The sequence below is a fragment of the Durotheca rogersii genome (assembly GCF_024521655.1).
Source record: "Durotheca rogersii strain YMJ 92031201 chromosome Unknown GGS23scaffold_40, whole genome shotgun sequence".
Taxonomy (NCBI): domain Eukaryota; kingdom Fungi; phylum Ascomycota; class Sordariomycetes; order Xylariales; family Xylariaceae; genus Durotheca; species Durotheca rogersii.
In genome coordinates this window covers 167,204-190,164 of record NW_026251271.1, presented here as the reverse complement: position 1 = coordinate 190,164, position 22,961 = coordinate 167,204, and the positions used below count along the sequence as shown (strand labels likewise).

Below are 22,961 nucleotides of genomic sequence, written 5' to 3'. Positions count from 1 at the left end.
GCGAAAACGTTTTGCCAACGCCAGTGATGAGTAGCGAGTAGCTGCTAGGTACGTGCTAGACGGATATGATTATTGTGTGAAGTACGCAACAATCCTACCGGGTCGACGAGCAGGGAGGTCTAGCAGATAAGTATAGATATACGAGTAGCGAGAAATACGGGTCGACGCACCTGGAATATTTAGCATCTCCTCGGAGAAGAGGAGAGAAACCCATCTCCGACAACATCCGCCGCTACCTATCAGTACAGCTACCTTGATCACGACCTTCATACACCTAATCAGTACACCTAATCGATACAACTACATAACCTTGGGTAATCAACACACCTGTCTCCGTCCCAAACGACATCAGACGGGCACGCACTTGGATGTGCCTTACCTACGAGACTACGACCAAGGCACCTACCTACTATCAACACCCCTTCACGCGCTCATCCGCTCAATTGACGCGTCTCCGAAATTGAGACAGCACAGGTGTCGAAGGTGAAAAGCAGGTACCTAGGCACCGAGCAGCCGGGCTCGTATACTCCCTAGGTACCTATATGGAGCAGGCGGAAGGGCGAGATGGAGACGGGCGGCGTCTGTGTCGGAGTGCCTGAGGTCCACCCTAGAATCCCCTAACTGAGGCGCAAATTGCTAGTGCTTAGGTACCTATTTTGCGCACTCAACTCAACTCACCGCACTACAACAACAACACGATACCACCTACAGCATAGCCATCCACATTTGGTCGTCACGTCGTTCATAATCGCCTCGACTTGTGCCCTCGTTTGCTTGACCCCCCTCAGCCCTTATTCCCACACCAGCGAAGGGCGTTCTGGATGAATTCACTCTTGTGCACCGCTAGTCGGATCTACGAGTATCGTTAGCAGGGGAGCTTTCTCGGAATCCACGCCTTCTCCTTACCCGTTTGCCCCAGATGTACAGGATGAACCCGAAGAGGCAGCCGACCCCGTGAATCGCCCCGACCACGAAGTAGACCTGGATCGGCCCCGAGTCGGCGAGCCACGAATTGACGAAGAAGGCGACGGCGAAGGTCATGACCGCCTTGAGTAGCGTGACCGCCGCGTACGCGTCCTGTGCGTACTTGCGGTGGCAATCCAGGAGATAAGTGTTCGAGATGAGCGACAGGATCGAGCCCGAGAACGCAGCTACGCCGAAGAAAAACACAGGCACGAACCAGTGCGCCTTGGCGTTGATGGCCAGTCCGAACCCCCAGTACCCCAGCAAGCCCGTCAGCAGCGCCGGCACACACAGCACATTGCGGAACTCGGGCTCGTACACGCCGTTGTTCCTCCGCGACATGTGGATCACGATCCAGTCCGCCGCCGGCCCGGGGATGAAGTTGCCGAGGATGTTCGCCACGAGCGGCGACAGCACGACCAGCCCCACTGCGCTCGTTGAGAAGTTGTACGGCTCTACTGTGAAGACCTGGGATAAGGTTACGGAGAACGCAGCGGAGAAAGCAACGGCACAGCCGTACGAGTACGCCGCCCAGGACACCCCGGGCAGCAGGAACGTGGCGAATGGGGAGAGAACGGCCTTGAAGTAGTTCTCGTCGCTGAAGTGGCCGTTGTAGACCCTGAGACCTTGCACCCACGACTTCTTCCGGGTTGCTGTCCGGTCAGCCGGCGTTTCCGGATCGAGAACGTTCACGGAGTAGTCGGCTTTCTCAACCGGCTCGTCAAGACTTCCTCCTGCGCTACTGGCCTGGGTCTCTTCGTCGAATAGGACTTCGTGCATGTCGGTGTCGTACTTCTTGGCGCGGGTGTAAGTTGTCTCGGGGGCGAACAAGAAGAGCAGGATAATGTACGCCGACATGAATATAACGCTGGCGGTCCGCTGAGCCGTCATTCTGCTACTTCGGTTCAAACGGGGGCCCAGAATGAAACTTACGCATATCGGAAAGCCCAGGCGTACCCTTGCCCTTGCACGATCTGGCTCGCTATGACCTGGCCCAGAGAATTACCTCCCGCCAGGCCGAAATGCCAGAGGGCGAGGTGAAAGCCCCGCTGGTGCACGAAAAATAGGTCGCCGACGCTGGAGCTAACGAGATACTCGAGACCGCTCTGCGCTGCGCCCCATAACGCGCGCCCGGCATATATATATCGAATATCCTTTGGGCTGGCCAGGACGATGCTGTACCCAACGATTCCTAGAATTCCGAGACCTAGGAATACTAAGTGCCCCGTTAGAGATTGCGCGTCCGTGCCTGCGTATTAGCGTCGTGAGGATAGTATTGCTCACCAGGTCGCTTCCCGTAGATGCGGGCTAGGGGCGTCGTCAAGATGGATGTGATACCCATGCACAGCATGAGCACGCTAACGCTGCGAGAGAGCTGCGATACCGACGTTCCTATCTCCTTCGCCATGAAGGAAGCCGACGGGCTCAGAAAAAAGCATGTTCCAGACGCCAACCCAGTGCCGATGGAGAGGAACCAGCTATGGAAATTCTTCGTGCTTTCCGGCCAATCTACGACTGGTCGTTAGTATCTCAAGAAGAAATGGAGACGAAGACGAATAGCCGAAAAGAGGGGCGAGGAATGGGGGGGCCAAAGGGGGGAATATCTTACTGAGAGGATCGTCGGACGAATCGGACGGCTGAGGGACTAAGACGATGCCTTCATCTTTGCCTTTACCATGCTTGAGGTTGGCAGTAAGAACTCGCTGCTGCTCTGTCCCGCGATCGACATGAACGGTCCCAGGCACCTTTTCGCCGGTCTTTGGTTCGAGAACCCATAGACCCATGATGGGTAGAAGGATTGGCTATTCCTGCGCTTCGGGCTGTCTACTTGTCGAGAAGCCCGCTGCTCAAGGATTACACCCCCTCATAAACTGTGCTTGCATGGACGATATCATGGGTGCAGCAGATATATACTACGTTCATCTCGGTGTGGCTACATTTGCATGGTTACCCTCATGTCCTGTAAGGCATGTGCCACTATCAACCACCCAAGAGAGCCCTAGAGTCGTCACATCACTTACCTAGAACACACACCATCCCCAGGGGGTGATAACTCCCGATCATTAAGCCGAACAACACTTCCTTCCCTCTGGCTTAGTCGACAGCTGATATGGACAGCCGTAAACGAGCATGCACCAGTCAAGCGTGGTGGGGGAATTCCCACTGCGAATATACCATTGCCCCATTGCCACCTTACTGAGATATCAGAGTAGCCGATTCGTTCGCTCACGGAGCGGTAAGCATTACGGAATTGCGCCACCCCAGTTGGACGAGACGGTCAGACACCTAGCATGGACTTCCCCGCCCTCTTCCCACCCCCATACCGAGCGGATTTCGACGAAAGCAGTAATTCCGGGATACCGTAGGCCTGCCCTTTGAGTCAGTTCGGCCGAGTTACGGCGATCCACTCGCCTATACGTCGTGCAGTTTTAATCCCGGCTATTTGGTAAGTATTGGAGGGCCGCTGTCGATTGGTGTGCCGGTTCCATCATCCCAAATTGGTGAGCTCGATTGGCTTGGTCGTCTCGCCCGCGTGGGAGTCGTCCTGCGGAGGTTGATAGAGACGGGTCGTTAAGGTCGTAACTATACCATATTGGTCGTGGATGTTGGCATTGAGCTCGTGATTGGAATAGGGAGAGAATCTGTCGACGCTCTCTTAGCTTAGCCTCTGCGAGTATGAAGCGTGTCGGGTGAGCCGTCGTCGTGTAATGCTCTGCTGGACCAAGGAAACCTTACATTGCGACTTGTGCGTTGTTCATTTCGTAAATATTCCCACTGCCCCATTTCAAAAAACCCTTAAATAGCGATATGTGTACGCGGATGGCACCGGATAAGACTTTTGCCTTGGATATATATAACATATATTTAAGTGTTCGATCGCAGGCTGGGTGAATCCACCAAACTATGACCTCCGTGTAAATCGCCTTAGATGACCCCTTATTCGCCTAGGCGAAGGATAGGGTGGTGATCCTTACTGGTACGGGCAATCGATGAACTCTTGTCGATCTAGGCGAGCGAGTACTGATTTATTTGTCTCTCGTTTAGGCGGTGCGTCGGGAATCGGTAGCATAACGTAGGAATGATACTTCCTTGTAGTATCGATGTACTGGTTCGCTGACGGACTTCGTAGAGTGAGGTTGCTTTACCGGTTGGGAGCGAAAGTTGCCTTTCTCGATGTCAATGGCAACGAGGGTGAAAAAGCTAGGAAAGGAACTGGGAGAGTCCGTTAATCTCATCTCCTTGGTCTAAATAAAACAGACTGTCTCTAGAAATAGGCTAACCACGGATAATTTACTAAACAGAAACGTCCAATTCTTCCCCGGGTCCGTCCCGAACTGGGATGAGCAGTTAAACATGTTTGAGAAAACTCTTGCGCGGCATGGTCATATCGATATCGTGGTGGGAAATGCCGGTATCGACGAGGTTGTCGAGGATGCTTTCGTGGATCGTCTCGACTACAACGGCTGCGTTCAGCCGTCTACCCTCATCGTCCTGGATGTCACCCTGCGCGGCGTCATATACACGACCAAGCTAGCTCTCAGCTTCTTCCGTCGTCAGAAAAACCCGGAAACCCTGGTTCTGACCGGATAGGCTGCTTCGTATCTCGACACCCCGGGAATCCCCATCCATAACGCAGCGAAACATGGCGTCCTCGGCCTAGTACGTTCTCTGCGCGACAGCTTGAAGACCGAAGGGCTAGTTCGCGCCAACGTCGTCGCGCCAGCGTTCACGCAGACTCGCTTTACCCAGCATCTTCTCGAGACATGGCGGGCCAACGACTGGCCTATAAACCAGCCAGAAGACGTCGCGAGAGCGATCAGCTTCCTTGCCCTGAATCCCGATTATCACGGAAAGACACTCTACATTGCTGCCGGGACGTACACGGAGCTGGAGGACCCGATCCAAGCGTCAAGAGAGACATGGCTCGGCAAGCAGAATACGGCATGGGTCGATTCGCGGAAGGCGAAGGGGGTTAGATTAGGGAAGCAGGACAGAGATACCACTGTTGGCTGATAATATTACTAGCATTGCCTACATAGGCTTCGATATTAGACGGATGGGGTTCGTCGGCGAGGGCTCAGTAAACAACTGTTCTTATCTCTATGACGCCTCATCTACAACTGAACACACCAGTAGGGGGGAGATGTAATTATACCCGTGGAAAACCTGAGCGTTTCCTGATCCTGCTACGGCCAGATCGCGAAGCTGTCTGGAGGTTCGACAGTTTGCGAATAACGGAGCGGTTAGAAACAACGCGGCGGTCTTGGGCCGGCCTGGTAAGTGGGCGAGGCCCTTTGCTCGCTAACGTAAGCGAAGATCGAGGAGTATAGAGAAGGGATTTAGGACGGAAGATTTCGACATCCTCATAGGCGATGGCGCACACGTGCCGGTCAGGCCGTACACGCCATCCGAGCACATGATCGACCCAGAAAGCATCCACGTGGAGGGACAAGCGCGGGTGCGACGTTGGCTCTCGCGACCGCGTTGCGGGCACTTGACACGGTTAGCTGAAGAACGAAAGCTGCCCGGGGTGGAAAGGCGGTATTGGACGAAGCTGACACGTGAGGGAAAAACAAGAGCCCGAAATCCATGCCGTCAAGGGGTTGATCCCCATCGTCCTGGCTACTGTGCATCCCGATCACTTCCCCGTCGACGCAGTGAGGGACGGCTTCACCTCGCTGGAGCTGAACGCCGACGCACCGTTCATCAACGCAGCGAAATTAGCAAAGTTCGCCCAGTTATACCAGCCTAACGCGATATATCCCCGGTATTCGCTACTACTCCTAGAAAAGATCGCGTTTTTAGGCCTTTGCCCTACTGCGTTCCACATAGCATGCGATAATGTTATCGATTCTGTTACATGCTATGTGTGCCCCCATCGGCCCATATACGAGACCCTGTTATGTAGCCGCCTGCGGAACTGGACAAGAGGACAGCTACCTCCTTGAAGTCTTGCGGCCTCCCCCATCGCCCAGCCGGGATAGCAGACACGATCCGATCGCTGAGCTCTCTATTCTCGACCATCTTCCGCGACAGAGGGGTATCGATCCACCTGCGCCGCGCGTCAGCAGCCGTTGCGACAGCTGACTACCTCCCGGGGAGAGAGGCTGGGGAGGGGAGGGGCCGTTTCGGCCGCTCACCCGGGGTACAGGCAGTTCGCCTGGATGTTATACACGGCGAGCTCGTCGGCCAGCTCGTTGGTGAGCTCGCCCATGGCGGCCTTGAGCGGGCCGTAGAGGGAGAAGCGCGGCGGTCCTGCCCGCGAGGCCGAAGGCGCCGGCGTCTTGGTGTGCTCGCCGTGGCAGGCGTTTGGGACGGGTGGGGATCGGGAGACGAGGCCGTACTGGCATTCGCAGCGCTGCTCTGCGGCGCTCGCCTATTCTCGACTTAACCCCTGCGACCCTTTTTGGGGTGTGTTGCTGTCGATCCTTTGTTCAGGGGCTGTTTTATTTCACCCGCTCCAGGGGTACTCGGCAATACTTGTTTGAGCTTAGCGCATACGACTTCGTTATCGCGAGTAGATCTGGAAGGCTGACCCTTTTATCTCTTCTATTCCCGTGTGGTTTCCAGGCGCGTTAGGGATGGTGAAGCACCCATGGGGAACAGTGACATTCACGAGCATATCCTGGATTTCAACATGATGCATTGGTGTGGCGCAATCGCAACTCGCCAGATGTCAGTACCATCGGCGCCGTTTCTGCTTCTGGGCTGGGGGTGGTCCGAGGGGATGAGGGGGGGGGGGGGGGAGGATTCGTTGTTAGAGCGAGTTGAAATATGAGGTCATGCTATCTACCTCGAGTCTGATATCCCATTCGCATGCGCCGAAACTCTTAGCGGTGGCGCCCTTATTTTCCGAAGGGTTTCACCGTCGCTCGGTCCTGTTCAGTTTGGCCTACGCTAAGAACTTATATATACGCGTATGGAGACCTCAGGGACAAGATGGTAGACCGAGATCTCGAAGTGCCCGCAGACGCCCCTCGAGGAGACACTTTCAACGTGGTCGTCGTCGGCGCGGGGATCGGGGGTCTTCTGGCAGCCGTCGGCCTGCGCCTCGACGGCCACCATGTGATCTTGCTGGAGCAGGCCTCGTCGTTTGGCGAAGTCGGGGCCGGCATCCGGATCCCGCCTAATAGCTTCAAGATACTTCACCGCTGGGGCGTCGACCTGACGTATATGAAGAAGACCTATTCCAACGGCAATCGCTTCTTGCGATACTCCGACGGGGAGATTCTTGCAGACATGCCGCACGGGGTTCCCGAATGGGATTTTGGCGGCAGCTATCTCATGGTCCACCGAGCTGATTACCACGCCGTTCTGTTGGAGAAGGCCAAGTCGCTAAACGTCGACATAAGGGGTGGGAGCAAGGTGGACGACTACGACTTGGATGCACCAGCTGCCATCTTAGAGGGGGGGGTCTGCGTCAAAGGGGACTTGATTGTGGTTGCTGATGGTAATCTAATTAATTATCTTGACGTGTCCTTCTGCGATATTGTGCTGCAAGATTCCGGAAGCGAACAGCGAAGCTGACTTATATCCCTAGGTGTACAAAGCAAGGCCCGGCCTCTTTTTCATGGCCGTGAGCTCCCGCCCACCGACACCGGGGATGTTTCTTATAGGGTGCTCATCCCTGGGCAGGACATTCTAGCGGATCCGGACTTGAGAGACCTCGTCTCCCAGCCTTGGGTGTCATCCTGGTGCGGGCCCGAGGCTCACGTTGTCGGGTATCCCATCCGTGGCGGAGAGCTCTACAATGTGGTATTCTGCTGCTCGCAGAAGTCTATGCGCGATCGCCCGTTTGATATTGGCGAGAACAAGACGGTCATCACCGACAACCGCGAGCTGATCAGACGGTTCGCAGGCTGGGAGCCGAGGGTCAAGAAGATTACCGACTTGGCAGGACAGGTAAATCTTTCGGGATTTCGTCTTCGAGGCTGGCTGGCTGCTTACATTTGTAGAACATTTTGAAATGGCAGTTGTTCGATCTCGACCTAGTAGATCACTGGGTGCACCCGTCTGGGAAAGCGACGCTGCTCGGCGACGCGGTTCACCCTACGCTCCCCTATATGGCGTCGGGCGCCGCGATGGCTTGCGAGGACGCGGCCGCTTTGAAGCAAGCGCTCCGAGGGGCTACCCGAGAAACGCTCACCTCGGCGCTGTCGAAATACCAGGAAGTTAGACAGCCGCGGGCTTCGGTTGTCCAGAAGGCGGGGAGAACACTGCAAGATGCTTACCATCTGCACGATGGGGAGAGGCAGAGGGAGAGAGATTACTGGATAACCAAGGACGACCCCAAGAACCCGATTTTCTGGGGCTGCAAGGAGAGGCGAGGGTGGCTTTTCGGTCACGACGCAGAATCCCTTTAAAATAGATTGTTATTTGTCTACCTATCATTGATACCGAGGTCCGCCCACCGTTGCAATGGTATCAGGGAAATTGTAGATATTGTGTAGTTACGTGCCTAAGTAATAAGCAGGTGTGTCGTATTTGCACGTCCTTATATTGGTGGGAATTCTGCTCGACTGAGACTCATCGCTACCACCCATTAATGGTAACGTTCCATGCTACGTGGCGGCTTGGATGATCTGCGATTTGGAGACTAGAACTGGGCGGCACGAGAGGGAGGAAATGCAATGCGAAGTCAAGTTATCTGGCTGACCCCCTGGCTAGCTCCGCTGCTTCGTTCTGACGAAAAATGATCATGTATTTATGAGGTCGTGTTATTTACAGACCCCTTAACCTGGAGGCCTTGAGCCTCGGTTACTACTGAATATACCAGCCTAGCGGTAACCCTTTCGCTTCCTTAGTAGACCTCCCGTCTCCGAAATACGTGAATCGGTTCCTGGACTTGTACTTGAAGATGAAATCTTCGTACCTGGGGTGCTTGATGATCTCTAGGAAGTGGTTCACCGAGCCTGGCCATGGCCCGATAACCGGGCCATCCACCATCCCATTCTTGTACCAGCTCGTACACGAACCGCTCCATGACAGGCCCTTCATGATCTCGTTTTTCCATTCGTTGAACTCGGCTGCCGCCTCATCACTCACCGCTGCCGACGTAACGCCTTCTTTCTGAATTTTCTGTACGAACGTAAGCGCGTAGTCGAGCAAATGCTCCATGGCAGTCACCAAAGACCCGTTACTTATGGGCGCGTTGGGACCAAGGATCGTGAAGTAGTTCGGGAAGCCGGGAACAGCGACCGATAGGTACGCTGCTGCCCCTTCTTCCCTCCACTTGTCCTGTAGATTCACCGTGCCCGTCCCGATAATGGGAAACCGGGGGACGAACGAGGTATCGTATCCCGTCGCGGTAACGATAACGTCTACCTCGTGCAGCTGTCCATCGTTGCTGATGATGCCACTAGGGACGACCTTTCGGATGCCCGTGGTGACCACCTCGGCATTCTCCTTAGTTATAGCCTCAAGGTAGCCATTTCCAGGCGTCACGCTATCGTGGTTGAATCAGCAGCGGTTTCCGAGGCCAAGGCCATCCGGGACTGTCACTCACCGTCTACAACCCAGTTCGAAATTAGGAATGAGTTTTTTGCACAGTATTGAGTCGTTGTTCAGTCGCTTTCGCATGCTCTCGGCAACTGCTGCTCGATCCGCCTTTTGAGCTTCGGAGTACTTGTAAAACGAGGGGAAATGGGCATTCATGGTGTGCTCGACAACTCTCCGGTAGTCTCTCAGTTTCTCGGGGTGGTTTCGCCACTCCTCTTTCTGATCCGCCGTGTACACAGTGTCGCGCCCGTGTTCTGCAAGCTGTCCGGCAAACTGGGGCGCGATCCAGTTGGGTGACCTGTTGAAGGAGACAAGCTTACTGACGACTGATCGGTGGAGATGCACTCAGCGTCGTGCAAGCCCGAGAGGCAATAATAGTGAGGCAACGGAGTGACTTACTGGGCTGTAGCTGAGGTACAAGCTGGATCCCCGACGCGCCGGATCCGATGACTGCCACCCTTTTCCCTTTCAACGTAATGCTGCTATCCCATTTCGCAGTATGAAGTACAGGGCCCTGGAAATCATGAAGACCTTCGATATCAGGCCACTTCCAGTTACTACAATCTTAAGTCAACGGCTGACCCTACAATATCCCCTGTCATCCCTTTTCAAAAGGAAGAAAACAGCATTTCTTACTCCAGCGGGCCCCCTCCGTTCACCAAGACCTCGGCTGTGTCGGTGAAGCGGTGTCCCGCCGCCAGGTTGTCGACTTCGACGGTCCAAAGCTGGCTCTCATCGTCCCACTTTGCACCGACTACTTTGTGATTGAACTTGGTATGCTCATAGACGCCGTACTCCCTGGCCAGCTTCTGATACCATTGGCAAATCTCTTCGCCGCTGGCGTAGAACCGGCTCCAGTCGGGATTGGCTCTCCAGGTATAACTGTAGCCGTGAGCCGGCACATCACAGGAGACGCCAGGATAGCGGTGCTCGAGCCAGACGCCACCGGTATCTGCGTTCTTCTCGTAGATGGTGTAGGATAGTTTTTCGATCTGATTTGCCTTGTAGGCAAATGCGATCCCAGAAAGGCCCGCGCCGATAAAGATAACCCGGGCGGGTTTTGGCTCATTAACATGGCTCGCCCCAACGATGTCGCTTTCGTTGCGCGGCAATAGCGCACTTCGTTCAGGGGCTGTGAGCAACCTGGTCGAGATACCATTCGTCCCATTGATGGCGGCCATTGTGTGCAGTGTTGATCCTTGCTGACAACAAATCTATCAGAAGCATTCCCTGAGACGCGCTGCCACGGGCGTTCTGTACGTCCCGGGGAGCCAGCATAATAGGTAGAATACTAGTAGTGTTTGGAGAAGTAGTGAGCTGGAGGAGGATTGAGACCTGTTAGGTGATCGATTCTCTGCGGACTCTCGCCATCCACCAGATCTGGGTCCGACGCGATTCGCTCCCCATGCAGCCATAGCTCTCTTACGCTCCGTCTCGCCTCGCGCTCGGGATGGGGTATCCGCCGTCGGTGATCACGCAAATTCCTCATTACATTTGCTCAAGCAACCTGTTGCCCTCGATGTCGCCGACCTGGGAGCGCCCACAGCCTCGCAGCTGTGGGGAGACGAGTGAATCTCCGTCCCTGTATCTATATCCCTGTAGGGATCGCCTGGTATTACATACATACTACCTACCTACCTAGGAGGGTCTTGTCCTACGTGGGCTTTCCCGATGAAGCATCGCCGAAATGCTGGAGGGACAAGGATTCTTAGCCGGACGCGGCGATGGTGTGGCTGTTTCCCCGGATATAACTGGATATAAACATCTCTCTGCACGAGATACGGAGCCTACTGGGGAGCTGAGGCACTAGAATCTTCGCCAAGGACTAGTAGCGCGAGACGAAGCGACGGGGTAGGGTATACTGGTGATATATCTGGCGCTAGAACGGCGTCGTCGTGTCTAGTTGTCGGTAAGTCAGTGGCACCCTGTGAGGCAAACCCGCCTCTTATCTGCCGGCTTTTTTTGTCCTGTTACACTCGGGAAACGATATATCTTAGTGTCGTCAGGGCCTCGTCCAGTGAGCTCTGTGCGGCGATCGTACGGGTTTGGGGGGATTACATACATAGTTGTAACGTCTCTATATGCGGAGACCTGATAGAAACCCTTAATTTATTGTTAAGCGCCCTGTAAATGTAGGTAGGTATCTATCGAGGGCTCCAGCAAGTTAGAGAGCACGATAATGGGCTTCGTAGAGTCGGCCCTGAAGTCAGACGTATGATTATTAATGGCTACGATGTCGCTGAGCCATCATTCGCTAGTGTTACCAAAGCCGGCTATAAGCGGAGCTCCTAACGATGTAACCTAAGGTACCTACCATCTATTATAAGTGGTGACGGGATGAAACCAACCAGGACATGGCGGCGTGTTATGGGGGCTACGACCATACGATGCGCTAAGGTAGCCCTGCCAACCTTAACTGGGAATAAGAGGGGGGAGTTGTCGCTCGTGGCGGCGGAGGGCTGATCATGGAGTCGAAAACTGTGAAGTAAAGAGCACTTTGGCGAAGAGAGGGCGAGGGTTCGTTGATGTTAGGGTTCTTAACCTTAGTTGCTTTATAGAACCTCTGTGCGGCCATTTGGTTGGTGCCCTTATGGTTTAGTAGGGCAGGGTTTTGAGACAGGCTCGAGCGCCTAAAGTGAAAATGGCAAATAGAAGTAAAAGACCGGACACTCTATTGTTGGCGAAGCCGGATAGGAACTCAGCTTAGTTGATAACTAGTTCTGTTAAGCGTACCTGCGAGAAACGGGTTTCGATGAGCTCTGCCATGATCCTAACGTGGGGCGATGGCGAAAAGCCGGCGCAGGTAGCCCTAAGTTGTGTTGGGCGTAGGCTTTAAATCTCTGCATCGGGACACGCTATGCTGCGGTCTCTTGCGCATCTAGCGACGCGGGGTCGGGGAAGGCTGGCGGAAAGTTTCATTGACCGTAGTTATTGTCCCCAACATCTACCTCGCGGCCTTCCTCGAGATTCGCCGTATTCTCCCCCGTGCGCCTAGAACAAGGCGATGGGTAAGTCTCAACTCCATTTGCATTGCTGCCTGAGTCGAGAGCTGGATTGGGCCTGGGAATATTGCTCACGGGCTGACCGTGGATAGGTTCCTGGTCCAGATCCGGTCGTGATGACTCCACCATCACTGGAGGGCTGGCTTCTAAGGTAGGTATGTTATCCTTTGACTTGTGGTGTTGGCTAGGACGTTAAAGGCGCGGCGGTGGGCTGCTAACATACTCGGAAGGCAACATGAGTTGGCCCTGTCGTCTCGACGAGCTTGGATGGGTAGCGGTGGGACGTGGCAACCCGCTCGCTACTCTTAAATAATTTTCCTCGTCGCGATTCTGCTCTGGATGAACTTGTTCTTCGCAACCGCGTAGCGGACCTAAATTTGGGTGTAAGCGCGACGAGGCCTTCCGCACCAGCCAGGGGACTTGCCTTCTTCCCGAAAAAGTAGAGAGCTATTCCGATGATACAGCTGAGGCCGTGGAGGAACCCGATCCAAAAGTACACCACCTTGTACCCGTCGCGTGACAACCAACCGTTGATGACGAAAGTCATGGCGAACGAGTATACGCCGCGCGTGATCGTGACCGCTGCGTAGCCGTCTTGCGCTTGGGGCCGGTGGCAGTCGAGCAGGTACGCATTCGAGATGAGCGAGTTGATCGACCCCGCAAAGACGGAGAGACCGTAGAAGAATACCGGAACCATGAAGTCCGACTTTCCCTCCAGTGATAACCCGAAGCCCCAGAACCCCATCAGGCCGAGAATCAGGGATGGGACCGACAAGATGAGCCGGAATTCCGGCTCGTACACACCCTTGTTTTTCCTAGAGAGAAACTTCACCAGCCAGTCGCACACAGGGCCGGGGATGGCGTTGCCCAGAGTCGCGGCGATGAAGGAGGAAAAAGCCGACAGCCCGACTTGCGAGGTGGTAAGGTTGTACGGCGGCTTCGTGAAAATTTGGCCCAGCGCTACTGAGAAGGACGCGGAAAAGGCGACGGAACAGCCGTAGGAGAACCCGGCCCAGCTGACCGCCGGAAGCATAAACGCAGTCCACGGTGTGAGCAGAGAGCGCACGGGTGACTCGTCGCTAAACCTGCGATTGTAAATCTTGAGGCCCTGCCAGTAGGATATCGGCGCGTCCGAAGAGCCCCCCCCCTCGAAATCTCGGACCTCTGTTGTCACGGGGTTGCTGCTCTTCTGGCTGGCAACCCTATTATTATCCGACTTGTCGCCCGAGCCTCCACCTTCGAGACTACTATTTTCTGCCACTTCCTCCTCGATATCGATGTCAAGCCAGTGCGGGCGGTTGTACGTAGTCTCCGGGCAAGTGAATAAGTATATGATGGTGTACAATGCGAAGGCGATGATTCTTGTAGGATATACCTAGGTGAGCTCGCGCCTGCATCAACAGTAGAGGCGTGCTCGCTTACGTATAGTAGAACGGCCAAAGCCAACCCTGCGCAGCTAGTATCTGCGTTCCGATCACCTGGCCGATAGCATTGCCTCCCGAGAGAGCGTAATGCCACAGCGCCAGGTGGACCCCACGCTCGTGGACGAAGAATAAGTCGCCGACACTGGAGCTGACTAGATATTCCAGCGGCGAAATTCCCAATCCGTGGATCGCTCGCCCGACGTACAGTGCCGTAAGATTCCCCGGCTTAGAAACGGCGATTACGTATCCGATGGTAGCCAGGGCGTTGCCGACTAGGATGACGGGCCGCTTACCCCAGATGCGAGCAAGAGGGCTTGAGAACACCGCACTGATTCCCAGAGTTAGCAAGACAATGCTGACGCTTTGCGATATGGTAGATATGTTGGTCTGGAACGTCTTCGCGAGCTGAGAATTTGCGGGGTTGACGAAATTGTGAGTTCCCGCCATTAACCCGGTGCCGATGCTGAGGAAGATGGACGTGTAGAGCTTCCTAGCCCGAGACCAGTTCAAAGGATCGTTCGGGGAGTCGGAGGGCTGCGGTGCGAGGACGATATCCGCATGGCGTCCCGTTCCATGCTTCAAACGAGACCGATTCCGGAGGCGTCTCCCGGCTTCCGCTTGTAGATGGACCGTCCCGGGGACGGGCTCGTCCGTGTGGGGCTCTAGGATCCCAAGACCCATGTTACGCACCGCGGCGCTGGGGTATCTCACGAGGTTGACGACAATACTAGGTGATTAGATTCGAAGACAATATGTCCAGATATCTAACGTCCATACACCACCTACAGTTTCCATTTCGACGGAGCTTTATAAACGGGCTACCAGCAGAGGGTCTATTTCGTTATCGGCAGTCAAGAAACCATTGGCAATCCGCCTAGAGTTATCAGTGACTGGGAATCAAGCTAACGAATACGTTGGTAACACAAAAATGCGGCAGAGGGATCCCGAGGGTTGTCGTGCGTCACGGACCCCCTGAATTGCGCAATAGACCAAAGGCGGGAGAGCTCTCGGGGTCTACCCAGAACCCTTGGTGCATAGCAGAGGCAAGATAAGAAAATACATAGCAAGTGGTATCCGGAATCTCTCATGCCTCTCCCATTGTGATTGGGTGGCTTATCTTGCAGCTGAGTTCGGACGCTTCTCGACGACAAACTGTATTAAGATCGTTGAAATAATCGCGTGCCTTTTAGCCTTATACTCTCTTACGCAATTCGTCGTGTGTCGGTTCAACTTGGGGATTATGATCTAAACTCTCGTCGACAGCGTGCTAGGTATGTTCGGCCCTTGGGACGACAAGGTCCTCTGAGCTCACTAGACGTTAGCATAAGTCGACATAATAGCGTCCGTGCGTCAAGATGGACAGATATCGTGAAGACGCTGGACAGCGACTGTTCCCCCATATTATAGATGAACTAGGCGAGCTGGAGCCTGGGCGAATATTATACGAGATTCCGACTCAGGATGACATCGACGCCCCTTTCGTAAAAGTCACGGCCCAGGCCTATGCCGACGCCATCAGCCGCGCATCCTGGTGGCTCGACGAGACCCTAGGCCGCGGCGCGGACTTTCCAACATTAGGGTACGCCGGCCCCCAGGATATCCGATATCTCATCCTCGTCGCCGCTGCTATCAAGACAGGGTATAAGATGCTCTTTACATCGCCGAGGAATAGCACGGAGGGTGACATAGCCGTCATAAGAGCTGCCAGCTGCAGTATCTGGTTGGTTCCATCTGAGGGTTCGAATATTGAACGAGTGCTAGGACAGCTTCCTCTGAAGACGGTATCGCTGCCAGACCTTGATTATTTCTTCACCACTGAACGAAGTGCCAAATACGGATACAGGAAAACTTGGGAACAGGGCAGGAGAGATCCGGCGTGGGTTCTGCACACAAGTGGGAGTACCGGGCATCCGAAGCCAGTTGTTAGGTTCCTCGACAGCGTAGCGTCCATCGGGGCTAATAACCTACTCCCTAAGGTCGACGGACGTCCCCTACTACTTCACGACTACTACGGCTCGAGAGTCTATCTGACGTTCCCGTTTTACCATGCGGCAGGGCTTGCCAATGCCATGATGTGGCCCCTCTTCCATGGCACTGCCGTCGTTCTTGGCCCGGACAAGCCCGTCAATCTCGATTTAATGAAGTCGGTGATTGAGCGGGCCAAGCCAGACGCAGTGTTCACCGCACCATATCTCGTGGAAGAAATATCCAGGGATGAAGAATTCCTAGTCCTCATAGGTACCGTTAAGGCATTGGCCTACGGTGGAGGACCAGTGAGTTTGGAAGCAGGGAACCGGATATGGAAGCATACCAAACTCCGTCTTTCCATCGGTACCACCGAGACAGGATGGCTTCCATGCATCGAGACGGACCCAGAGGATTGGAACTACATCCGCCTCCATCCGAACGCTGGCTTAGAGCTACAAGATAGAGGCGGAGGCCTCTACGAACTCGTCGCCATCCGTAAAGCGGAATTAGCGCGGTGGCAGCCTGTCTTCTCGACATTCCCCGAGCTTCAGGAATATTATTTCCGAGACTTGTTCTCGAGACACCCAACGAAACAAGATCTATACAGGTACGAGGGCAGAGCAGACAATATTCTTGTCCTCTTAAACGGTGAGAAAGTTCAACCGAGCAACATGGAGCTCATAATTGGCTCTTATCCACTTGTGAAAGCCGTCGTAATAGCAGGCCACGGGAGATTCCAGACCTCTGCAGTGATAGAAGTCGTAGAACGCGCATACGTACGGGACGAAGTTGGTACCCGCCGTCTCATCGACGAACTCTGGCCCTCGATAGAAGCAGCAAACAGGTCGGCCCCAACGCACGCAAAGCTCTATAGGGATTTCGTCATCATCGCCTCGCCAGACAAGCCTTTCCCTAAGACGTCCAAAGGCACCGTGCGGCGCGGGCTAGCGATTGAGCTGTATGAGAAAGAGCTCGAGCTCGTCTATTCCAGGGATAAGGGATCGCCCACTTTGGACGATCTGCCGGTGCTGGATTTCGGCTGCCCAGATAGACTGCGAACGGGTATAAAGAAAGTTATTCAAGCTGAGACGCAGCTCGAAGAGCTTGGTGACGACGATGACTTCTTCGCCGTGGCGGGTTTGAACTCACTTCAGGTGCTAAGCCTGTCGAGGGCGTTCTCAGCCAGCTTATCCCGGGAGAAGCAAACCCAATCGACCTCTATCAGCGCGTCCATCATTTACAGGAACCCCACGATAAATATGCTAGCTGATGCCTTCATTAGCCAAACGCAAACTTCTGAAGACAGCGCTGAGAAACTGCTTGGTCGGCCAAACCCGTTATCGCGTCTCATATCTAAGTACGTCGACGCCTTGCCGGGATCCACGAGCAACAGGCTTGGCGCGGTTATCAATATAAGACGGGACCGGCTATTCGTGATATTGACGGGGAGTACGGGTTCCTTGGGGTCTTACTTGTTGGATGCGCTAATGAAATGCGACACCGTCGACGAAATCTGGTGCTTGAATCGTTCCCCGGATGCTCCCGCGAGACAGTTGTCCCGGAGTCGCAGTCAGGGGCTGGAGACTGACTTCCAGTCTTACAATGTCCATTTTCGACACGCGATACTCTCGGATCAACTGCTGGGGCTATCAGCGGCCGACTACGCCTACCTGGCCCAGAATGCGACGCATATTATCCGTGAGTGAAGACTCCTTAATTGATTTGTGTTATGTACTAATCGGACTGTTAGACACTCAATGGAAGGTTGACTTTAATCTCACCCTGTCTTCATTCGAGCCACATATCAAAGGAGTCCGAAACTTGATTGCCCTAGCAGTCGAAGGCTCGACCGCAGAAAAGACGACGTCGATCTTTTTCACGTCATCCATCGGCGTCGCGAATAATCCCAGCTCGCCAGGCGTGCCCGTGGCTGAGAAGCCCCTGAGGGATGGGTCAGCAGCGGTGTCAGGATACGGCGAGTCGAAACTGGTAGCCGAACAGCTCCTTCTAGCCGCTCACGAGAAGGATGGACTGAGCGTTACCATTTGCCGCGTTGGTCAGATTGCGGGTCCGGTGCGAGCTGAGCATCGCAGAGGACTTTGGAAACGCAGCGAATGGTTCCCTAGCGTAAGTCTCCGCGTCTGTGTGATGGCGATTTCCTGTCCTTTAGCTAATCAACACTGGCCAGATCGTCGACGCATCGGCTCTTCTGGGGCTTGTCCCCGAGAGCCTGGGACGTAACGACCAAGTTGACTGGATACCTGTCGACCTCCTCTCGTCCATAATCCTTCAGCTCGCCAGGGTCGAACCAGAAGATGGCGCCGAGCATGCGACAGGACCGCAGGTTTTCCACGCCGTCAACCCCCAGAAAACCGGCTGGGGTCAGTCTTTACTGCCTACTGTCGTCTCCCGGCTCGGCACGAGGTCAAAGACAGGGTCTGTCGAGATTGTGCCCCTGGAGAAATGGATCGAAGGACTTCAGAGTGTGGTTGCCTCACCGGACAGCCAGGGCTCAGACATTCTGTCCGCGTCGAAGTTGATCCCTTTCCTGGCCGGCCTGTCACGGTCGAGCGCGGGGCCAGAGTTTGAGACGAGCGAAGCGACTAGACTAAGTGGAAGGCTTCGGGGGCTAGAGCGAGTCGGCTCTGAGTGGCTGGACATCTGGCTGGATCAGTGGGGATATTGAAGGGATAGCTGAAGCCGTTCGGTGTCATCTGGTTTTGCTGAGAGTTGCGGTTCGGATAGAGCCGTCTACGGCCTGGACTCTCTGCCGACATCTAGGATCCGGCAATGGCTGACAAAGCCAAGAAGCTCGGAGTTTCTTACAGCGCACCAGTGCAGAAGCTGGCAACCTATAGGCAACCGAATGTAACCATCGCTTGTTCTCCATGGCGGCGTCTGCTGGCGGGTTATCGAGGTTCGTGAGATGGGCGAAGTGGCATGCAACTGACGAGGAGACATATCGGCATATCGAGTACTAATATACTAGGGGCTCTTGGCGTGTGCTAAAGCAACATCACCTAGCCGGGGATAGCCGGGGACGGACACGGACGGCATGGATGGGGGAAGTCTGCAAGTGTAGTGTATGCGCGCATATGTACATACCAGGTAGGTTATGTCGTTCGATACCAGGAAGCAGGTATAGTAATAGCACGCCAGGTACTTTGGGCGCTTCCGACATCAAGCGGATCTGGTCCGGAGTGTAGGCGCCGACTTGGGTACCGAATGTGCACTTCCAAGGCAAGGTAGCAGGTACCTACCTGCCTTTACTACCTAGGGAGGTACCGAAGATGCCTTATCCCTGGCCCCAGCCCGCCACCGGCTTGTCTCATTGGCCCAGGCCGATTTCTATAATCCTTCTCACTCTGCAGCTCGACTAGATTACCTAACGAGGTAGTTACAGTACGGGTAGGTTGCACATATATGCTGCCAAATTTTTCTAGCTCCTCTCTCTTTCACTGTCGCCTTTCCCTCCCTTCAACCTCCCCCCGTCCCCCCCCTCCTCTTCCCTCCCGCTCTCCTAAAGCTCCCGCCCATACCCTCTCGTAGAGGTCTTATGGTTCGAGACGGAGAGCCGTTGCCGTAGACAACCAATACCCGCGCCCAGCTGAGACGGGTATATCTACCCTCAGCACGCCAGGCCACCTTTGCCCACACAACCTCGGACGGCTCGCGGCTTGAAAAGACTGGCAGCACGCGCCTCCATTGCTTCGCAGTCCCAGTATGGCTTCCGACTCAGCTGTGCCGGAGCATGGCCAGGAACCTGCCAAATCCGGTGTGGAGCCGGATGTGGCAGCGGTTCGCGACGGGGGGCCTGAACCTGCTGCTCGCGTCGAGTACGACGTGGAGAGGGTCGAGCAGGTCTACAGAAAGCTCGATCTCCGCATCATCCCACGTGAGTGAGGCTGCGTGCCACAGCCGCCCGGTGGCAGCGCTTGTGCTAAACCCCCATTCGGCAGCTTTCTGGATCTTGTACTTCCTCTGCTCCGCTATCCGCTCCAACATCGGACTCGCCCAGACTATGAACGCGGATGTCGGACACGACCTGATCACCATGCTCAACCTCTCGTCTAACGACGTGTCCACCGCCCTGGCCCTCTTCTACGTCTCCTACGTCATCTTCGACTGCCCTTCCAACCTCGTCATGAGCAAGCTCAGTCCCCGCGTCTGGATGGCCCGAATCGTCTTCGCCGTCGGCGTCATAGGAGCCTGCTTCGCCGCCGTACAGGCCGCCTGGAGCTTGAAGTAAGTTTCCATGTCCCCCCTCCCCTCTCCCCCCGCTAGCCGTGAACCTCCCCTAACGGTTGGCCAAGGCTGTTGCGCTTCCTGCTTGGTGTGGTCATTGCTGGCATGTGGCCGGGTATGTCCTACTATCTGACCCTGTTCTACCCGCCCTCCCGGACGGGCAAGCGAATCGGACAGTATTTCACCGCCGCGCAGGTCTCCGCCGCCGTAGTCGGGCTGGTGTCTGCGGGATTTCAGCTGATGGATGGCGTGGGCGGACTCGTGGGCTTCCAGTGGATGTTTCTCATCTATGGCCTACTTGCTGTCGTGCTCGGCTGGACTCTGTTGTGGTGGTTACCAGATCGTCCGCTACCGCCAGGGCAGACGAGGCCTCAGTCCGGCTTTGCGAGGTGGCTCCCTCCGACCCCCGAGGCTCTAGAGGGCGAGGATGCCCTGATTCATTACCAAGACCTCAAGCGAGTCTACCACCCAAGGTCCTGGACTGTCAAGGATTTGGGATATGTCCTCGTCGACTGGAGGCTGTGGCCGTTAACCCTGATGTACTTTGGCGTTGTCGGGGTCGGGATTGGCACCCAGCTCTACGGTACGGTGATCATCCGCGGCATCAATCCGTCTTTTACGGGGGTGCAACTCAGCCTGCTATTTGCGCCCATCTGGATTGTAAGTCAATCTAGTTCTCACGTTTCTCGCTCGTCTTCTAATGTCGCTAGATGGATTTGATCGCCATCTTACTCGTTACTCCGATTTCGGACCGGTTTCATCGTCTCCGCCCCCTGTTCTTCTCGTGCGCTGTATGCATCCAGATTGCTGGGCTTCTTACCGTTACCTTTGCCCCTATCTGGAACCCGTGGGCGAGGTACGGAGGGCTCCTGATGGTTGGCTTCGGTCTCGGGCCCACGGTACCTATTTGCATGACTTGGACCAACGAGATATTCCAGCAGCGTCACGGAGAGGTGGGCGTTGCTGCCGCGTCCGCCCTCGTCTCCGGATTGGGTAACCTTGGGAGTATCACGACGACTTACGCATTGTATACGGGATGGCCAGCGGATGCCGCTCGTGGCCCCCACCAGTACCGTCGAAGCAACCTGACGATGATCGGCATTCTATGCATGAGCATTCTCAGTAGCGTCGTCATGTTTGTTGCACTCAAGATCGCCGGCAACAAACCAAGTCACAAGATCGACAGCAGCGAGAGTTCGACTCTCGACGGAACGGATAGCTTCCAAGACGGCGCCGCCCGCCGCGAGCTAGAGCAACGTGGCTTCGGTCGCATGTGGTGGAACCGACGGACATAAACCTATCGGCCTGATTACCCGGTGGAATACCGGAACAACCACGGTGGTGCCACGCAGTGATCTTCAACAATCGAGCTGGAACATCTGTGGAGTCGGGGTAACGTTAGCCCCCCCCCCCCCCCCCTTTTTTTCCCCCTCCTTCTTTTCCTTCTAGCGATTGTAAGCCGTTCAACCCGCTCATTTCGACCATTTTCTTCGAGGCGCTTTCTCTCATAATGGATTCGCAGTGCGAGTCATGTCTGGTGGAAGGTTGATACGCAAATCATACGGGGATTTCCCAGCTTCGACAGCGAAAGTGCCGTTACGCCATCGCTGGGATGAGCGTATTGCGGTGGGAGGTAAGCGGGGTGACAATGCTGAAGCGCTATCGCCTTTCGCCTACCTCATGGCACAACCTAGTTGGGAGGCGTTGACTTGTTTTTTTCTTCCTTCATCTCTTTAGGAGTCTTGGTTCGGCGCTGCTTATGATACCCCATATTTGATTTGGATACGCTGTCATTCGAGGTTCTCCCTTTTTTTCGCCAAGGAGAAAAAGAAGACTCGCCAGCGACAGTGCTCTGAACGCCATCGCTTGGGACGGCGTGTTGCAGCCGAGGCGAGACCGGCGACAATGCTATTTCGCTATCGTTTTGGGAACTCGCCTCGTGGGCGTTGCTTACACACGTTTCTTTCGAGTTGGAGAATTCTTGGCATACTATTTTTTTTAAATGAAAGAGAGATATATGTAGGTATGTAGTCTTGTTTATCTGTCGAGCTACATCGATGTACAGGAATACGCGGAAATATATTTCCTCACATGCTGCCGTGGTCCTCCTGGCATCTTCTCGACTCGAGTGACGAAATCTACGGCGCAGAAACGGGAACTGCATTGCGAAGCTTCGTTAAGCGGCTGGCGCACTTAGGCCGCGACAGCGATGGCGTCTTGCTAGCTCAGGAGACTCTTCTTGATCATCAAGAGCTCGGGCCCCATAGGCTCGAGGATCTGGACCTCCCTCGGCTTGATGAACATGGGTTCGGTGATCTCGAAATACTCCTTGTAGTATGGCTTGTTGATTTGGTGCTTCGGCGCGGGTTAGCCCTCGCTCCTGGCCTTGCTTTCCCTTACCGGACGCGCGGGCAAGGGACGCGAACGAACTTACCGTCATGAACCAGTCCCTGTCCTCGGACCTATTAACCGCACAACACGGCCAGTTAGCATAGTGCTACCGATCGCCAGGAGGGGGGGGGGACAGAGAAAGAGGGGGGGGGGGGGGGGTGAGGAAGGGGAAAGGGTTGAGGAGAGGTCGGTCGGATGAGGGCGTGCGATGCGCCCGGAGACGTGGGCGAGGCGCGTAGCACGTAGGTAGGTGTGTATACTAGGTATATACCTATACCTATATAAATGTACGTATATATATATATACGTAGGTATATGGATGCATAGGCGGGTGAGTAAGCAAGGAGTGTCACGCAGATATAAATACCTACATGCTTACCTGCCTGCCTACGCAGACACGTCTGACGCCAGCGCTCGCCGCCCTAGTCTCTCGTCTTGCCTCCCCTCCCCCCTCCCCCGGAGAGACACG

The 22,961-nt window shown here is 55.0% G+C and overlaps 8 protein-coding genes across 8 annotated transcripts; 4 read left to right on the top strand and 4 right to left on the bottom strand.

The window, feature by feature from the left end:
- Window positions 1-784: 784 nt before the first annotated feature.
- Window positions 785-2,747, bottom strand: GGS23DRAFT_600948 (MFS general substrate transporter; the record flags this gene model as incomplete). The annotated part of the gene is made up of 5 exons (XM_051519148.1): window positions 785-853; window positions 907-1,831; window positions 1,897-2,179; window positions 2,248-2,472; window positions 2,573-2,747. The coding sequence occupies 5 exons, from the start codon at window positions 2,745-2,747 to the stop codon at window positions 785-787; spliced, it is 1,677 nt and encodes a 558-aa protein (XP_051367635.1).
- Window positions 2,748-4,317: 1,570 nt separating this feature from the next.
- On the top strand, window positions 4,318-4,977 carry GGS23DRAFT_600947 (NAD(P)-binding protein; the record flags this gene model as incomplete). Its single annotated transcript, XM_051519147.1, has 2 exons — window positions 4,318-4,516; window positions 4,601-4,977. The coding sequence occupies 2 exons, from the start codon at window positions 4,318-4,320 to the stop codon at window positions 4,975-4,977; spliced, it is 576 nt and encodes a 191-aa protein (XP_051367634.1).
- A 625-nt stretch (window positions 4,978-5,602) lies between these two features.
- Window positions 5,603-6,178, bottom strand: GGS23DRAFT_600946 (uncharacterized protein; the record flags this gene model as incomplete). The annotated part of the gene is made up of 3 exons (XM_051519146.1): window positions 5,603-5,747; window positions 5,825-6,016; window positions 6,105-6,178. The coding sequence occupies 3 exons, from the start codon at window positions 6,176-6,178 to the stop codon at window positions 5,603-5,605; spliced, it is 411 nt and encodes a 136-aa protein (XP_051367633.1).
- Window positions 6,179-6,711: 533 nt separating this feature from the next.
- GGS23DRAFT_588179 (FAD/NAD(P)-binding domain-containing protein) lies at window positions 6,712-8,443 on the top strand. Its single transcript, XM_051517534.1, has 3 exons — window positions 6,712-7,414; window positions 7,505-7,866; window positions 7,920-8,443. The coding sequence occupies exons 1-3, from the start codon at window positions 6,904-6,906 to the stop codon at window positions 8,325-8,327; spliced, it is 1,281 nt and encodes a 426-aa protein (XP_051367632.1). The 5' UTR covers window positions 6,712-6,903; the 3' UTR covers window positions 8,328-8,443.
- A 210-nt stretch (window positions 8,444-8,653) lies between these two features.
- GGS23DRAFT_387799 (FAD/NAD(P)-binding domain-containing protein) lies at window positions 8,654-10,777 on the bottom strand. The gene is made up of 4 exons (XM_051513490.1): window positions 10,099-10,777; window positions 9,862-10,019; window positions 9,470-9,788; window positions 8,654-9,409 (listed from the first exon to the last, which is right to left on the bottom strand). Exons 1-4 carry the CDS (start codon window positions 10,641-10,643, stop codon window positions 8,725-8,727), a joined length of 1,707 nt encoding a protein of 568 aa, XP_051367631.1. The 5' UTR covers window positions 10,644-10,777; the 3' UTR covers window positions 8,654-8,724.
- Window positions 10,778-12,769: 1,992 nt separating this feature from the next.
- Window positions 12,770-14,611, bottom strand: GGS23DRAFT_617572 (MFS general substrate transporter; the record flags this gene model as incomplete). Its single annotated transcript, XM_051520883.1, has 3 exons — window positions 13,887-14,611; window positions 12,859-13,825; window positions 12,770-12,835 (listed from the first exon to the last, which is right to left on the bottom strand). The coding sequence occupies exons 1-3, from the start codon at window positions 14,567-14,569 to the stop codon at window positions 12,770-12,772; spliced, it is 1,716 nt and encodes a 571-aa protein (XP_051367630.1). The 5' UTR covers window positions 14,570-14,611.
- A 632-nt stretch (window positions 14,612-15,243) lies between these two features.
- Window positions 15,244-18,816, top strand: GGS23DRAFT_617566 (acetyl-CoA synthetase-like protein; the record flags this gene model as incomplete). The annotated part of the gene is made up of 3 exons (XM_051520882.1): window positions 15,244-17,554; window positions 17,607-17,983; window positions 18,045-18,816. 3 exons carry the CDS (start codon window positions 15,244-15,246, stop codon window positions 18,540-18,542), a joined length of 3,186 nt encoding a protein of 1,061 aa, XP_051367629.1. The 3' UTR covers window positions 18,543-18,816.
- A 763-nt stretch (window positions 18,817-19,579) lies between these two features.
- Window positions 19,580-21,396, top strand: GGS23DRAFT_600941 (MFS general substrate transporter; the record flags this gene model as incomplete). The annotated part of the gene is made up of 4 exons (XM_051519145.1): window positions 19,580-19,751; window positions 19,816-20,101; window positions 20,170-20,761; window positions 20,812-21,396. 4 exons carry the CDS (start codon window positions 19,580-19,582, stop codon window positions 21,394-21,396), a joined length of 1,635 nt encoding a protein of 544 aa, XP_051367628.1.
- Between the last annotated feature and the right edge of the window lie 1,565 nt (window positions 21,397-22,961).